The sequence below is a fragment of the Struthio camelus genome, chromosome 6, assembly GCF_040807025.1.
Source record: "Struthio camelus isolate bStrCam1 chromosome 6, bStrCam1.hap1, whole genome shotgun sequence".
Classification (NCBI taxonomy): domain Eukaryota; kingdom Metazoa; phylum Chordata; class Aves; order Struthioniformes; family Struthionidae; genus Struthio; species Struthio camelus.
Genome location: NC_090947.1, coordinates 23381001 through 23399508, shown reverse-complemented (window position 1 = coordinate 23399508; position 18508 = coordinate 23381001). Strand labels below are relative to the sequence as shown.

Here is an 18508-nt window from a genome sequence, read left to right as displayed (position 1 = left end):
ACATCTGGAGAAACCCAGATGTTTGAGCCATCTTTACATATGTGTAACTGATAGCAAACTATGTCTATTTATGTTCTACATAGGGTAGATTCTTGTTACACTGTCTCTGTTCTTCTCCTGTAATTAAAAGACTCTGGATTGCCTTCTTCTAAATTATGTTTTGGGAGGGTCCCTGAGAGGTGAGGAGACAATGAGGAATCTGCCTCTCGTTTCAGCTATGACAAGCTTAGATGGAGAAAGGTATAGTTTAAGCCAGAGTAGGATTGTTTTATGCTAAGTAGGAGAACAAAAAATCTTTGCATCTACTTCTGTTACTTGAGTCCTTCTTAAACTGGTAAAAGGGATTCTTTAGTCATGCTGGATGGGTCAGGCGGAGGGAAAAAGAAAGCTTGCATCTGGTCAAATGTCCAAGGCTGTCTCCACACCCGCCTCTACCAGTGATTTTATACTTTGGAGCTGTGGTGCTCTGTCCCAGTTGCCAGTCCCAATTATCACAGAGATTATGCTTTTAATTTATTGCTGATTTTCAAATTCCTGGTGAGGAACAAGGCAACCAAACCATGTAAATTCATCTGCTTTTGAATTGTTAGAGTTATTTTTAATGGCAGCAGCAGTGAACTGAGTGTTTTGTCTGAGATGCATTAAAAATTCAGTAAGAAGATGCTTCTTGTTGCAGTATTGGTCTGTTTCCACTTTTTCCTTGGAACTTAAATTCCTGACTTGTTTCCTGTTTGTATGAATTGGGTGGGTTCTGCCTCCCATTATAAAACATTTACCCCTCCCTGAAATACCCGCAATAATATTTTCTGTCAGGTCAGTACAGGACATCCTGTTAAAAAGTGTTATGCAGATACTCCTGTGCATAATGCTGTAAGAAAGGCATAAACAAATATCTACTTTTTATTTTTTTTTAAGTCTTTATGATTTTACTCTATTTTTCCCAGCTGTCTAATATACTTGGCACCCACATCCTGTGTTGGGGCCTCTGTGTTCTAAAATCAGATTGTTGCCAGGTTTACTTTTGGCAGCTTGCAAGATAAATGAAAGATTTGGCTGAGAACAGAAGGTGTAGCTGGCAATGCTGCTTCATTTCGGCTTAGTGAAGAAAGGTTATGCTGTTCTCTTAACTTTGTAGAAAGGCACTTGTGTAAACAAAACAATAGTGATGTGTAAATGTCCCATCACACTCTGTCCTTGCCTCTTAAGAGCTTTTACCCTCACTCAACATGGGCTTCGTTCCTACTGCAAGCCAGAAAAAATGCAGGTTAAGATTCATAATCTTGTTACAGTTTTCTTCACCTTTTTGTGGATTACTGATGGATGCAAAAGTTAATAATTTACATGGAAGCCATATTGCATCTCTCCAGGTAATCCTGACTCTAAATGAGCCTTCTGCCAGTATCTCTGGTGTTTTGTTTGAAGATGAGTGACAGCACATTCTCACATCTGCTTACAACTAGCTCTGGAATTCGCAGTGAACATGTCTTTTGCCAAGCAGCTCTCGCCAATGCATGTAATAGTCACTAGGTGGTGCTATCCCAGAAGCCAGAGTGAATTTGAAGCTAGTAACAGGCGTTTGACAATTACTGAAAATGCATTTCTTAAATACCAGTAAGAACAAAAAGATGCCTTTCCCACCCTGAGAAGATCCTCTGTTTGAAGTATATTTATATAAGTGTCATAACGTAGTCTTCCACTGTCAAAAACTGAGCAGCAGCAAGAAAATAAATATTAAAAAGACTAAATTCTTTTACTAATTTAAGATCAAGTTAATCCCTGTAATTTATCAAATGTACTTATCCCCTCTTAACAGATACTTCCATTTCACAGTAGCAGACCATGTAGTTTAAAGGGCCAGAAATTATCAGCAGGACATTAAATGCACATTTATTTTAATAGTTTATGGTTAAAAGAGTGCGCAATTACTGATACGAGACACCAGAACTGGAACCAAACATTCTGGGACTAGTTTTGTAAGGTGTAAAGCATTGTGTGCCTTCTTTCAGTGGAAGCTTAGGCACATTCAGCACATTTCAGAATCTGTTTGCACTTTCTAGGGACCTTTAACCTCAAAGCTGAATGAACATACTTTGGTTTAACCTACTGATTCTCCCAATTGCTTCCATACTTGTCATTTGTTCTACAGGCATAGCTTTTCATGATGAGAATTCTGTATATTCTAAATTTAAAACAGAATTTGCTCCAAATAAAAGAGAGAAATAGGGAATATTAAAACAAACAAACAAACCCAAGCTGCCACTACTGCAGTTGAATACGCATGTTCCCATCAGATCTAATACGTTCCTGTTTGTTTCTGTAGTTTTGGTGTATCGCTGTCACAGCTAACGCATCAGAGACAAAGGGATCGTGTGATCTAGAAAATAGAGTACCCTTGTAAAAAAAAAAAAAAAAAAAAAAAAAAAGAAGTCTTAAAAGATTTTTATAAAGGAAAGCCTTGGTACATTCACTAGTGGTATCAGTGAGGAGCTAGACTGTTTGACTCACGGTCCTGATACTCAAGAATTTTTGTAGTATCACCGTTAAATAGTGGTATGATTAGACCTCTCAGGCAAGAAACAGTGGGGCTTTTGGGAGAGTGTATCTTTTTCTTCCTCTTTTCTTCTCTGGTACCTTATGCTCCCCTGCTGACTGCACCCTGCTGGGGAAAAAGGAGGGGTGTGCTAACGGGATTTCACCTTCTGGGAAGAGCTGCAGCACAACATGCTCCTCTACTCTAGCAACACAATCTCTGCAGACTCTTTCCCTTTTAAGACTCTCAGACCCTTAGAGCACATGTCACAGCCACTCTGCTCATCCCTAGATCCTCGCTGCAGAGAGGAGGGAGAGTTGCCGCCGGAGGGGCGAAAGGGAGACTCCTCCAGCCCCCACTGCCAGAGCGAGGAAAGCTGTGCAAACATTGCTGTCCTAACTCTGAGGGTCTGTGGGAGCTGGACTTGTGCTGGACTTGGCTGTATACCATAATGCAGAGCTGAGCAATGTCATGTCTAATAAATTCAGTATGAGTTGATATTGCTCACATATTCAGAACGACATGGTGTCAGTATATCACCCATTGCAGAATGATAGGGTATCCCATTGCTAATAAATACTCCTTCTGCATGTTGCCTTGATATTTGAAAATAATCTGCTAATGAGAACTGGGGTGAAAGTTTTTGCAGCCTTCATTGGACAATTGGGATGGTGATGTTTTAACAAGGGAATTTTGTCCAAAGTGTGAGGAAAATAGATATTTTTCAAAAGGAAATTAATTATAATCAGCCTGCCTAAAGACTGTTTCCCGTCCTCAGTACTGATTTTTATTCTGTTTTCTTTGTGCTAACCCAGTGTGTTTGGGTCCTCAGCCCTACCTACAGCCCTCAGACAAAAAAGATATTATGAACAATATACAGATACTACTGGGCATAGAGTGAATCGTGACCAGTTAAAATCTGTAGGTGCTTTGCCATTGTTTTCAGTGGAACCATTATTTTATCTGCCATATTAGTTACGGTGCGCTCCTACTGAGCACGAGCACTTTCTCTCATGATAAGTATTGGCAGAATAGGTCTCTTGGCTTGGTGTATGTCATACTTAGTCACTGAAATAAAGTGTGCTTCCATTTGAGCTTAACGGATTTTTTCTTTTAATTCCACAGTTCACAAGAGAACAGGAGGCTCAAATACACCTTAGATTTTACTAATTTATCCTACAATAAAATCATTGTATTATGGTGCTTTTGTTACCTGTTTTCACTTCTAAGAGATAACTGCACACACTCTAAATCAAATGAATCGAAAACAAGCCATTGTAATTGTAATCTCTCTACTTAGTAAAGATGAATCAGAAGTTACATTTTGTAAGAATTTCAGTCAAATTATGTAAGCTAAATATTTTCTCTTAGATCATAGAGGTTTTCCTACTTCTAACTGGTCCATATGTTAGAAGCATATAAAAATTAATTGTTTTTGCTTTGCTACCAGTGAGTTGTGTGCAAGGAGAGACTTTAAACCACAGCCGTGCAACGTAGCAATTGTGAACTTTACTGGGTTGCAGATGTGGGACATCAGTAAACTAAACTAAATGTAGTTTAACTGATTTTGAGTGGTAGGGTGTTTGATTACATGTTATTTAGTTTTTCAGTTTAGCATTTTACAGTTCAGCGTTTCTTGGTCTTCACATCCTACAGTTTTGTGTCATGGGGCTAATATAGTACACAGATGCTCACAAGATTTGCTAGTAGTAGGATTCAGAGCATGCCCTAGAACAGCCTTTAAAATGGAGCTCATCTAGAAACAGAATCATCTATCAAATCGAAGTTAAGACATAACAAGTATTTGCTGTTAAGATTAACTCCCTGTAAATAGTGCCAGTGAAGCTCTGGAATTGCACATGGTAGTAAGCACAAAAGCCACAACAGCTGAGAAGGGTCAAGTTAGAATTATCATGCTTATGTTCAGCAAAGGGCGTTGCCCAAGCAAAAGTTCATTGGTTTTGATATGCGTCTTTGCAGATTAAATTGTATTGAAAATGAGCAAACAGTGTAGATTTTGTCTCCAAGCGCTTGCAAATTGAACTCCAAAAAAAAGTACAAGTGGATACATTTAAGAGCAGATCTTGATGATTTTACTGATGTGATTCATAATAGGCCATTCCTAAGAACAAATTCTGAGAATAATTTGTCTTTACCTTCTTTTCAGAAGAGAGGAGATAGCTTTTCAGTTTTCATGCTTCTAACTTAACTTCTCAGTTCTTTAATGAACATTATCTCCCACTAGTAAACAATAATTAATCTTAACACTTCATTTTATACTAATACTTTTATAATATACTGTATACTTTTCTTCCCCAGCATCATCTTCCTTCTTACTATTTAACTCTGTGTTACAATTTAACTTATTCTGACCTGACTTAGCTTGACTTACGAGAGAGCTCGTAACTGTTAACTGCCGGAACAGTGGGTTACAACACGTGTCAAAGACAGAATATGCGTGTATGGGTATTTGTATGAATGGATATTTGTTTCATTAAGTGTAGGGATACACATATAAATCAGAGTAATGTTTTGAAGTATCACAAAAATGCCTGATTTTGTGCTATTTTTGTTAAGTTACTATATGGAAGTGCTAGGAACAAACGTTCGGTTGAGAAACCTTTAAGACTTGATTAAATAAGAATGAGTAGTCAACACCATTAATGCCTACATTTTAGAAGTGAGAGGTCTAGTGCTTTCATAAAGTTCTGTAGCCATGTTTCATCCTAAGTTAAGAGTTCTAAAAGACAGCTCTTCTGTTGAAATGTAAGAGCCTTTTTTGGACACTGTTTTTATTTTGTCTAGCTTGGAATCTTGCCACTATGAGAAGATGGATAGTCATACTGAAGTCAGAGAAAACTTTACTCCATTTTATTCCATGTGCATTCAATGACGTCTTTACACCTGCATTTTTACCACTGAATTCATGGGGAATCTTGGACTGACGTCAGTAGGGTCTAGATAAGGCTCTCTGTGGCCCCACAGAAAGTTTTATGCTAATTCTTCACCTGGAATCCAGTTGTAGCTCTATATACGCAGATTTTTCTACAACTGACTTTGGTCTGCCTGTATTCGCTTGTCCAGTATGTGTTCAAGTGCATGCCTAATTTTTTGAACATGTGAAGCCAAATGGAGTGTTGCTCCGCTTAAAGGCAGATGTCCTTATAATTCGTTTTTCATCAGTAAATTCAGGGTATTATGTACAGCATGCTATGAAAATTAGTTAACATGTATTGAACACTTTAATCCTCAGAACATTTTTAGAAGTTCCATCAAGTCAATCTGTCTATCAAAATATTTTCATGTGCAGCTGACAGTTTTTAACAAAGCTAGTTGGAAAATTTTTGACAAAAGTGTTTGTAGGACTATGCAGTATCATTTTAAACAATACATTTCATGGACACATTTTATTTTTTATTTTAGCTTTTACGTTAATTGGGATATTACATGTACTATCCGGAATTTTATATTGTATTCTAATTTTTTAGTGTTATCAAAATGAAACATTTTTCAAATTCTGAATTTAAATAATGATAATTCCTGTTATGTGGTTTCTGTTTCAAGATCCTTCATTAAGAGTTACATAGGCTCTGCAGTGATCAGGCCAGCACAAGAAGGCTGTTAGTGTTAGCTGCCTGGAAGACAGACTAGAACAATAAGGTCTTTAACCCTGTCGAAACTTCTTTCATGACCACTGCTGTCCAGTTGGGATTTTTTCAGTTTGGAGCCTTAAAAGGAAAGGTGAAGTGTAGATTCTAGTAATTTCTAAACAGATTTCCCCACCCAGGTGATCCATTATTTGGTAAAGTGCCTGAAGAAACTAGCATAAGGCAGAACTATACTCGGACTAGATGATTTACAGTGTTTCCATATATCCTTTAACAGTAGGAACAGATACCCACAGAGTTGAATACATCAGCACACTGAAAAGTATGATCCTTATAATTACCGTAGTATTGCACATCATGAGCAGAGGCGTAGTGTTTCAGTAACACTGATCTTAGATTTCTCACAGCTTTAAAGGGAGTTCCATGTATGGAGCAGCTTCAGCAGCAGATCCTAAATAATGCAATATATACCATAAAATGTGTTATAACATATATCGTATGAGGAGATAGCATGCTCTGGTAATACAAACAATGGGCTGGAAATAATAGTTCATGATTTCTGCTCCTGGGTTTCCTGTTTATTCACGGTTATTTTAGACAGTTATTTTGGCCTCAGTTTAACCTCTAGGTTAACCTGAAGGTTAAACTGACTACTGTCAAGGTTAATTAGTATTTGAGGACAGTTCTTCTGAGATCTTCAGAGACAAGGTGCTAGGAGGGTGAGCTACTAGAATTCTTGTTGGTTCATGTTGGTGAAGAAGCATAGATAAAAAGTAAACCATAAGGTACCGGCATATTCTTCATAATCATATTAAAATCATTACTTTTTAAGATAAAGAATATATGATTATGGAAAATATCATTTTTTTCCTCTCAAATACCGAATATATAAAATAATGAGGTAGACCAAAACTGAGTCACTGTGTGCTAGTAACTGTAAATTCAACATGTATATGTGTATATGCTCGTAGAAGTACTGAAAAGGGCACATGTCCATACATTTTTTAAGTATTTGATGTATAGAAAATTGCATCAAAGACAAACTTTGGCATGGAGTAGTGCAGCTCAGGAGAACCAGCTGCTCTAAACCAAGAGATTGGCAAGGTCCTTTCCCCTTTCACTGCCCACTGTTGCAAACTTTCATCCTCAACTTCTTTCTCCAGATGCCTCTGGAAGAAGAAATAACCTTGTTGCGTGTCCTGAGACATTTGAATAAGGGTTTTTTTCTGGCTAATGCTGAAAATTAACTGAGAATTCCTCAGCAGTGAGGTCTTCACAGAAAATGCATTTCCACAGTCTCCTCCTAATCTCAGTTATGGGATATGGTACAGAAACCAGCGGTCTCCTGTGGCAATGGTATGTCTCCTGTTGGTGGTGAGGTACTTTGCTGACCAAGTAGGCTGCTATGTTCTGTACTATCTGCTGTTCCCCAGAGATTCTGAGGTTTGGTGCCCTATGCAAACTACATACAACAGCATCAAATCTTACAGGGCCAAACATGTGGATGAAAGTTGTTATGGCCCATAGCTGGAAGAAATGGCCAATGGTTCCTGACAATGTATAAATGATAAAAAGCTGAGCTACTTTGTTCTATAATGCTTGAGCAGAGAGACTGAAGAGACCCATTGGCTGCAGACCTGCCTAAAGAAAATGCTGAGTGTTAGGCTGCAGAAGACTTCAGCGTTGTTTAGACTGTGTCTTCTAATTACTTTTTCCAGCTAACTTCCATTCTTTCAGTTTTATCTAGCTGCAACCTCAGATAGTAAGCTCTCGGGTGTAGTTGGTGTATTCAGTTGCTATCACTCCTATCGTTAATTTAGTGTTTGGGAAGAGGTGCCCAACCTATGCCCACCTAACCGTGACCAGATAAACAGTTTGTCCAGCATGCAATCCACCCCCTCTTTGCTACTGTCTTTTCCAGGACCATGTGGCCCCTTCCTTCTTTCTCCTGTGCCTGGAAGTGTGTTTACTACACTATCAGACTATTGCATACGTACTATGTTTGCTATGTGTAAATTTGGTCTTGCCATGGGACTATGATGTTCTGAGAATCACATAATAAGGTTTGCTTGCATGTCTTATGGTCGTCTATGTGCCTGTGATGTTCCAGGAGATGTCTGCATTTCAGTGAACACACTCCCAGTCAGATAGATGATTGCGCATCTGTGACTCAACTCAGCTAAGAAGTTGGGCGTGTTGCTTAAAGCAGCCATTAATACCCAAGGCTGTATTTTAAAAGTATCTCGGGCATTGCCAATTATTAATTATATGCAGTAATCTGTTTTTTTAGTGTTTGCTAGGTAAGTGTGAAAACAAAGACTTTTTAAATTGAGAACATATGTATGTATGTATGTATACATATCTTGGAATATAGTTGACTTTTTGACCTTCATTTCATCTCAGCTGCAGTCAGGAGTGTCTTTCACTTGCATTCTAGAAGGAGGCTGCTAACCTATGTTAAAGCAATATTTAAACATAGCAATGATAATGCTTACAAGCAAAGCGTATTTGTTGTTGTAAATATCATGCTGTGTATTTGCCGGTGTGTGCCTTGCTCGTGTGGGAAGTGACCAATGAAATGTCTGCTACATGTGCAATAGGAGCATGTGCAGCACTGAATTTACATTCAGGTTCTTCTCTCCCAGTCTAGCAGCTTTCCAGTAATGGTAGGTATAATCTGTGTCCACTGTATGTTACCAGTAAGACTAAAGAAGTGTTTGGTCTAATTGAGAATCAGGATCAGAAATTGTCAATTCAGTAAGGCGTGGACTTTTCATTTCAGATAATCTGGGTCAAAAAAGTGCATCTTTTTTGCTTCTGAGGTGATTACTCGTAATTAGGTTATTCTCAGTTGGGCCTCACTGTTACGAGGTTTCCCTGGTCATCAGATTTTGTTTTGTAATGTGGATCTGATCTTGGAAATATTATTTCTCATTTTTGATTTACTCATTCTGATTAGGAAGTAAAATTTTTCTTTTTTCGGAATAATGTTGGATGCAGCAGTCTAGTGTGTATGTATTGATGGCTATATTTTATACATAGTGTTCTATAAATACATTCTTGTGTAAAATGTGTAATATATGATAAAATTGGATTCTTAGCTTTTTATTGCACAAGATTAGCTGAAATAAATGTAGTGACTCAAAAGAGTTTTGATAGTCAGTGACCAGATTCAAATTAGTACCCAATAAAAAATTACATGTGTTCATTTATAGTCGAGCTAAGAAAAGCCTAGTCTTACAGTAACAGAAGATGAAAATGCATTATGTAGATAAGCAGTCAACTTCCTTAGGCTAGATAAAATGTACTGAAAGGAAAGTCAGAGAAGAATCTGTGTATGTAAAGACATTGTCTGACTCTACCTCTTCTGGAATGCAAGTGCTTAGCTGTGATTAGAAGTAGTGTCAATGAAATATGAATGTATTGTAACGTTCCTGACCATATTATACTATATCTACATGGTATTTCCAGTAACCCCTCCATATCTGAGTCTGAGAGAAATTATAACATATATGAGGATAAGGAAAGCGCTTGTACTGTGCCCTCTGTATAATAGTAATATCCCTGGTACAGCTTGTACAGTAAGGTGACATTGTCATTAGACTCTTTCTCTGTAAGTCAGTTGGCACTTCACAAACTAAACGTTGTATCAAAGCACAATGTAATTCTTACCTGGCATGTTCTTACTTTTGGAGGGAGGAGTAGTGATCTATTGCAGACACGATCAAAATGACTATAAATACAGTACTAATATCGCTAATGTTTGCTTGATAGTACAAGATAGTACAGAACCCATCACCTAAGAGTAATGAAGTACTGACAAAACTTAGTATCAGAACCTCCAGCCAGAGAGAGTGAACTTTCCATAATCGGTGTGGAAAGTCAACAGCCGGCCAGATTCTTAAATTCCACCACATCACACAATAAAAGAGTACCAGGGCTGTAAGTTAGAAGGCAAGAGTGCTGACTCCTTTCTGAGATCGAGAGGACGCTTCCAAAAGCCAACCTGAAAAAAGACAGCCCTGTTTCTTATTTCTGTGCTGTGTAAGTACTTGAAATACTTTCAAAACCTCTCCTGCTTGGTTTTGCGTGGTAGAAAAGGTACGGTACTTTGATAGTTCTCTCTCTCTTGCCTTTCTCACCTGAGAGTTTTCTCTTTTTCGCCTGGAATGAGGCATCAATGAAGAATATGTTTGCAGAGGTGTGAGATTTCCTATACAGCTTCAAGACAAAAGGAGTTTTGCTGTGCGTTGGCACAGTGAGCTGAGCCAGTGACTACATAGACTTTTGCAGTGCTACTTTTTCTGCTGGAAGCTCTCAGAGCATTTCACAAATACTAATGACTGAAACGTCTCAAAGCATTAGTGGCATTCCTAGCTTTGTTATATAGAGAGAAAAAAGAGATGCGGTGAGCGTGACTGACTCCTCCAATGACACAAATCAATCCCAAAGACCTTAGTTCCCAGTCCTGCAGACACATAGGTAGAAGCCTAATTTTTTCAGAGGAGCAGTCCCATCGAACTGAAAAGGTCATGCATGTGAGTAAAATTAAACATGTACATTTTTGAGAGACTAATCCTTATTTTAACCATTGGCTTCTGTTTGTTCCCTCATGAACTGCTTTACCAGAAAACTCAGAAATCTGTTTTAATGGCTTTAAAATCACTTAATTTGCCCAATTTACAGAGTTGAATTTAGTATAGGTTGTATTTCATTTAGCTCTGCCTTTGTGTCACCTGTGTTTTCTCTGAGGTGTTGACCATTTAATATGTGTGAAGCTGGAATTCTAAAAGGCACGGTGTGATCTTTTAACCTTTAACCAGCTTAGCCTTTCAAGGAACCCCTTGCAGTTTTAACTGACTATGATATTATCTAAAAACATTTGTTCTTCAAATACTGATGTTCTTCACAAAGTGGAATAATATTTAATTATTTTTAGTGTATAAAGTAATAAATGACCTTGTAAATGAAAATCGAATGCAGGGACGAGTACTCCAAATGTTTGCTGACTATAGAACGAAGGCCATGCTCTGGTGAAACGTTCCTTATTTATATGGACTGATTTTCAAAGCACGTTTGTTCTATTTGTTAGTCTTAACAGTAACATGTCCACGCATTAGGTAGTTATTTTTTCTGAAAAATGAGCTCCTTGAGATGACTAACGCACTAACTTTTGTTTAAGCATCGTTTTATGCTTGATCTGGAAAAGAAAACCCTAATAAAACTTTTCAATGACTTTTACCCAGAGCTACAATGCAGTAGCTAGCAATTGCAAAGGCGTTCGTTTAGTACATGAAATAAGAACTGATAAGAATCCATACCGAAAAAGTGGTCTTATTCTTAGCTTAATCTGTGTTTTTGCAAAAGTAAAATTAGTAGTGTAGAAGAGACAGCAAATCATTGTTCACGAATGTAATTTTGCTTTCCTTGGTAGTAAATTGCAGTCATGCTAGGAAACAGTTTCCTCCTTTGACCATACTATATTCAGATAGAACGATATATACTGGGTATAGTATGTGGTAAATTCATGAGGTACTAACCATCAGATAATACAGCACTGTGGAAAGGCGTATTCATGCCCAGGTTAAGGCAGGTAGTACGGGGAGACATAGCGAGAAGCTAGCGGTTCCAGACCTTTTTAAAAAGAATACAAACAAATCAGTGCATTCTTAGGGGGCGAATGAGCACTGGCTTTACTGTATTTATTCCAAAATAATCAGACATCTTTTGCGTGTAGAAGTACATGCTAGACAAGAGATTCAGTGTTTGCGTTAGACTTCACATACAAGCTTCACATTTTAGGCAGACTGTTGCTCTGAATTGACTTAACAGTCTAATGGGCAAATATCAAACTGAAGGATCCAATAAAAAGTATGTTCGCATCAGGACCCCAGGGGAAGGCTTCTAAATAACAGTAAGAAAAACAGGAACTCTGCATTCTGAAAAAACTTGCTTCTTCCTTGAAGCAAAAAACAAGAAAGGTGACCAGAGCTGTTCTCAGATGAGAAGTGCCATGTTACTAGAATTCCTTTTCATAGGAACTGACCACTTTTTGGTCTCCTTTGGTGTGTGAAGAAGTCCTGAAAGATTTTCGATTAATAAAAAGACGTATTTATTTGCTTATTTTGCTAGATCAGAAATGATTAGTTTTAGTTTTGCTTGAGGAACTTAGGAAGGCCTCAGGGATATTAATTATGTAAGCCTTGAAAGCTAGTGCAGATGTGTGTATGGTGAACCTTAACCAACTGTATTATCCTTCTACGTTTTATTTGGTTATTGGAGTTTTGTAATTTGTCATGAAAAGAAGCAAAATCCAAGTAAATTTAAACAGTGTGATTCAAATGTGTTTCTTCTCCCAAGTCCCCTGTTTAACCCTGTGTTGTGTCACCAGTTCTCCAATGCAAGGCTTTCAAGCCTGAAGAAGACTTGAATTGCTAATCTGAAGGCTAGCCAAAAACAAACTTTCCGGGTTTTCAGTGATCTTTTAGGTGAAAAAGGCACAAATGAGCAATTTCTAACCATACAAAAATATCAAAACTACTGCTAAGAGAAAAATTAATTCACCAGCTACTTGCTCATTAAAAGCCCCATTTTAACCTTAGAGACATACACTTGTATGCCATATAGATACACACACGTATATAAAAAAAATAAATATATAAAGAGTTACAAATAACTATTTGTATATAAAATCCTTATATTTTTATATACTAGATTTTCAGAACAAGAGTTGCAGTTCTCATTAACCTAAACACTGTATCCTAAAGCATTCTCCAAAAACATGGACATACCTTGTGTTCTGCGCTGTAATTTGGACTGTCAGGTAACATACCCTGGTTTGGAAATGACGTACCAGTTTTGCAGCATTCTGTCAATCCGAATGCCAGCAGCTTAAAAGAGAAATGCTCTGAAAATGAATACAGAATGTCTGAATTGCTCCAGAAACTATCATTGCCATATTTCTGAGTGCCAGCACCCTTGACTGTTTTCAGGAGATTGGTATTTTCCTTTGTTAGGAGGGAAATAAGAGCAAAAGTTCCTTTCAGTCTTACATGGACACAGTTTGCTCTACTCCCTCAGAGCGAAGTACCAGCGAATAGGAATTCTTGGTTTTTGTTTTTCCTGTCTTGCTTCCTTACCGATTATGTAATAATATAGTTTAGCAAAACTCTGAGGACTGTTTAGAGTTACTCGCTTTCTCTAAAGCAAATAGCTAAACACTGGAGTTGATGCAAGCAAGGCACTTAGCATCTGAAAGAAGTGTTAACACTTTATTTACATTTAAATTAAAATGGACACTTATTTATGTGTTCTGGTTCTGAAAGGTGTGTGGTACATCTGCAGAGGCCTATTGTTTATTCATGCTGTAAATCCTTTGAAATGTGTTAAAATGCTTCCCACTCATTATAAAAATCCTGCCACCCATGGATTAGGGCTTTGATGTCACCAATCCTGCTTCAAAGGGTTCTTTCAATGCTATTAATCACAGTTTAGCCTCTGAAGATATAGCCAGAGAAAACATTTGGACATCTTGTGCTAGACTTGCTAAAACTTTGAAATATACAGAGTGTCTTGCATATGCACAGTCCCATATCACTTCCTCTCTCTTCTGTGAGTCTTTATTTTGAAAAGCTATTTTATGACGACTTTGGTTTTTCTGGAAATAAAGCAGAAGTTTAGGACATGTCATACTGTACCTTAAAAAAGGCACTCATGTCTTTCAAAAGCATAATATGTTTTTGACTTGAGTAGTTGAGTCAGTCTGTAGAAACCCCAAGAGACAAGAAGATCTGGGATTAAGCAGGCCTGTGTGTCAGAAGGTCAAAAAAGATACTATCTTATCATTTTAGCATCTCTTTCATTAGTTTGTGAGCTTAAGATGCTATCTAAACCCTTCAGGATCCACACAATTTCATAGAAACAAAATTATTTCTGTTGCCTTTTTTTTCCTTTAAATCTGAGTGAGTCACAGAAAAATTGATTGCTAGTGATTGAGCTGTATGTCTTTGTGCTGTCGTCGTTTTCATCAGCTCAGTAGCTAAGGTCAGTGACATGCCACCTTATCACTGGCTTTTTCCTCCCTTTTAAATCAACACTGCACTCTGTCATGCCAGTGCTGAATGCTCTGCGAGGCACAATTGGTAATGAGCTGGGTGTGGAAGCATGGTGGTGGGTGAGCCTATTTTTACCAGTGTTGTGCAAGCTGATTTCCCACCATATGGATTTTTCCCTGCTAAGCTTTTTAAATGGTTTTTGCAGTATGTGTTTCTTTGTCTTTAAACAGGTAACTTGGCACAGGCAAGAGCCAGAGTGACAGCGGCATCTAGGTCTTTGCCTCCACAGCTTAGTGCTGGGCGTATCAAGGTTAGTAGTGTTCCCTTTGAAGACAGCACTTGTTCATAAAATGTTACAGGGAGACTGTGGACATGATGCTTAGCTGATATAGCTGCATAGCGAGCCTCTTACATGAAAGAAAGTCTGGCATCATGTCAGAAAATATGTACCTTGGTTGGGAGCACTGTTTCCAGTTTTGGTGAGCATCCTATTGTGGAATCTAGGGAAGAATCAATTTATTACTGATTAATCTTTCGGCTTTTGGAGTGAAACCTCGGGTCCATTGTTATCAGTAGCAATACTCCTCTTGATTTCAGTGGGGTCAAGAATTTTCTCTGACAATTTTGGCCTAGAAAGAGATTTAATTAGGTAAAATTTGATTAATGAAAAGCAAAATACATTAACGATCTATTCCTCTTTTACTCAACCTACCAGTCAGAAACCGGAGGACATTTGTGACTGGTGGATGACCAGTAGAGAACCGCTGGGCAAAACCACTATTCTCTATGGAGTACAAAGAACAGCTGTGGAATTTCTGTGGTGAAATCCAGCAGCATTTAAGTCTGTGACATAATTGTAAATGGATGGGATAGTTTTATGGCAGTTATAGGATGTGTTGCTAACTGAGTTCACTTAATCTGGGAGGAAAATTCCTGTATCTCAAGTTGACAGCATGTACCCACCCACCCCCCCTTCACAGGTAGCCCTGTTACAGTATGACTGTGCTTAGCTGGATTTTTTTTTTCCTTCAGAGCAAATAGAAATAGTTTTTAAAAGCAACAGTGGTAATAGCAACTGTTCAGAAGTCTGGGGTTTTTTATTCCACCTTTCCATTCCCTTCTATTATTGGGGAGCTCATGTTCAAATGTAGATACAGTAATTCATACATTGCCCAGATAGCTATATCCTTCAGTGTACCTGTAAATGCAGACTTGGCTTTAAGAGTTTTATTTCCTCTCCGGTGTAAACAATTTCAGTGCTGAAGGACAGATAATAGCCTGCCTGATTTTCTTGTGTTATGCACACATGGTCTTCCACATCTAGCTATACCCAGCATAAGCTTTCTAAGCATACTTTTTATTGATACAGCTGAATGGAACAGAGCAGTTCTCTTTTTAGATCTTTAATAAACACGGTCAGTTATACTAAATAGTGCTTAAATGGTTTTTATTCACCCTTTGAATTTTTAAAGAAGGAACTAAAAGGCATGCATAAGAAGTGCTGCTGGGCAGCACTGTTTAGAAAGTGTTAAATGAAATACTTTTTAGCTGGAAAAAGGCTTTATTTTAATTAGAAATTTTATGAAATTGTAACAACTTCAGGAAAAATATTTTAAATTACTATTTTACACTTTGAAAACAAAGAATCCACAAATGTCATCAAATGGTTTGGAAGTTTGGAATTTTTTATTTCCATTTTAACTTACGAGCTTTTTTGCTTAGTAGATGTGTTAGTTTTACAGTATTTTATACTCTACTGGCAGCAGGTTTGGTCAATATGTGAAAGTAATAATTTCCAGTGACCTCATAAGATGATGTGATGTCATACATCATTCTTTTAATATTATTTCAAAACTCTTATGAGCATTTTTTTTAGCGATGGAACATTTTTTCCTTTATAGGTCAAACTGTGTTTTCCTTTTTGGTTGTAATTATATAAATGTATATGATACATCACTGCTACTAACATGTAAAAATGTGACAAACGGTTGAAATGTTCTTCATTTCAGTTTAAAAAGAGTAGCTAGTGATTTAAAATGCAGGATTATATCATGACAGTCTTATTATGTTCTGTCACTTTCTGACAAGTCCATTGTGATAAAGCCTATGTATATGTGATTATTGTCCTACTGTAAAACTGCATAGCCCCATACACAACATTATATACACAACATTATAAATTAACTAGAGACAAAACTTTGGGAAATTTTACAGCAAAATCTCCCTAGCTTCAGTGTTTATCAGAACATTTCTATTGGAAATTTCAAATATTTCTATTCAAAAAGATTTTGAAATTCATCCTGGTCCATACAGCTCTTACAGTTGAATTCACAACTCCATCTATAGAAAGAGAACTCTCATGATGTTGTTTTTAGCCTGATTTTCTGAGAAAAAGTTTATTACCTCCTCCATTTATTACCTTATATGTCTTACCATCTGTCTTTCCCCCTCAAAAAACCTTTTGAACCCAGTAAGCTGTAGCAAACCATATTTGACAGAGTGGCAGTCTCAAAGATGGTAAGAGCCTACAAGTTTGGTGAAAATAAGCAGATGTGCAAAGGAGAGGCTTAGAGTACTGTATTACCCTAAGGCAGTACCATAAGCTCACCTTTTACTGGACGATGGTGATTCCAGATCTGCCTGAGAAGTCATCAGTACTGAAACTCAAGAAAAAATTCACTTGAAGCCTGTGCTTTCCTATACAGCCAAGAATCCAGGTTAGAAGCTCAAACTGGTTGAGCAGTTGGGCTTAGTATTGTGCTCTGTTTTGTTGTCAGTTTAGTGTTCTTTGTGTTCTTTCTGTCTCTTAACACTAAATGTTACCCTTTATTCTGAACTTACTGTTGACACTCTTATTTCAGAGAGGAAAGACTATTTTCTCAACTCTCTCCTTAAGAGAGATAAGATAAAACAGAAATGCCACTTTCATACTGGGATGGGATGTTTACACAGAGGTTTGCACTAAGATGTTTCAGTTCTTTAAACTCACACCTTAATATATTGAAAACGTCTGCCATATGACCTAGGTAGCTGGATATAACTGGAGGGGGGTCTTTTTTCCCTGGCTTCAGTCAGCCAATAACGTAGTTACTCCTGGGCTCTTTTCCAGCTAGAATGGTGGCTGTATAGCGTTCTGGGGGAGGCCATAGTAAACTTCAAAGTTGTCCCTTCCTTAGTCATTATGGGCATTAGATGTGATTCTCGTTTACAGGTACACTATAACATCCTCTTAAAAGCTCTCTTCTGGATCATGGTGTGTCTGTCCAACCACTGTGTTTATCTAATGATGTACATTAGCATCTTAGAGCCATCCGGAGCCTTGTTCTTGAATCTAATTTGTCTTGATCCCTACTGAAATGCAATGCATTCCCAGACTTCTATATGGGAAAACCAGTCATTAACAAAGTCTCCCTATCCTTTTTACAAACTGTCAGTATTCAGTAACGTGGTGCTGTTTTCTGCCTAACCTCTACTAGAGGCTTAGATGTCAGCGCTCAAAAAGTCTTGCCAAGATAGTTTTGAAACATTCCCTTATCCTTCCCCATGGCATCCCTGCTGTTCTGATTAGGCCATTGATGTTTACTTGATCATATGACCTCTCAAGATGTTTGATGTTATCTATGCTGATAAGGCATTTTTCCTGGGATATATTACAGAGTTTTCTGTATCTTTAAAACTGAACTCAAACTGCATCTTTTTTCCTCATGTATTTCCTCATGTATTGAGATGTATACTAATGCCTGTATACCACTTCAGGCAAGAATACAGATTACAAAACCATATCAAAATTTTTATGGTCACCCTTATTGAAATCTCTCTGCCTTTGCACCATCTGTATGCTGAATCTTTTCTTCACAAGTTTTTTCTTTTAACTTCTTTCCCAATACAAAATCCTTTTTCTTGATGTAATAGTACTTAGTGCTTCATTTCCTTTATATTTTCCATGCAGTCTCCTAAATATCTCCTGAAGGTAAGAGACACAGTTACTTTATTGAGAATGGTAATCTTTCAGCAGTTACACAAAGTGTTCAGAAGAGTGGTCTTAAGTCAGTGAGCTTTGGAAATGGTCATATGAAGCAAAGTCCAGGAAGTGTAGCGCAGGTGCTGACAACAGCATTATCTGGTTTATACAAATGCCACCTGGTCAGAGCAGATGGTAAACTGCCACAAAGCAAGTGAATGCTAAAATGTTGTTAATGCTCCATACAAACCGGATGCTGGTTGATTTTCTTTAATTTTGTTGAGCTGTGATACAGCAACACAATCTGCTTGTGATTGGTAACCATGGTTATACTCATTCATAAATAATGGTTTCA

General features: G+C 37.6%; 1 protein-coding gene across 1 annotated transcript in view; it reads left to right on the top strand.

The window, feature by feature from the left end:
• Positions 1 to 18508, top strand: part of MYO3B (myosin IIIB) — a 219290-nt gene that overhangs the window by 121045 nt on the left and 79737 nt on the right. The window contains exons 26-27 of the mRNA XM_068948639.1: positions 14423 to 14502; positions 18142 to 18162. Coding sequence (XP_068804740.1) covers positions 14423 to 14502; positions 18142 to 18162 — 101 coding nt within the window. The remainder of the gene's footprint in view (positions 1 to 14422; positions 14503 to 18141; positions 18163 to 18508) is intronic.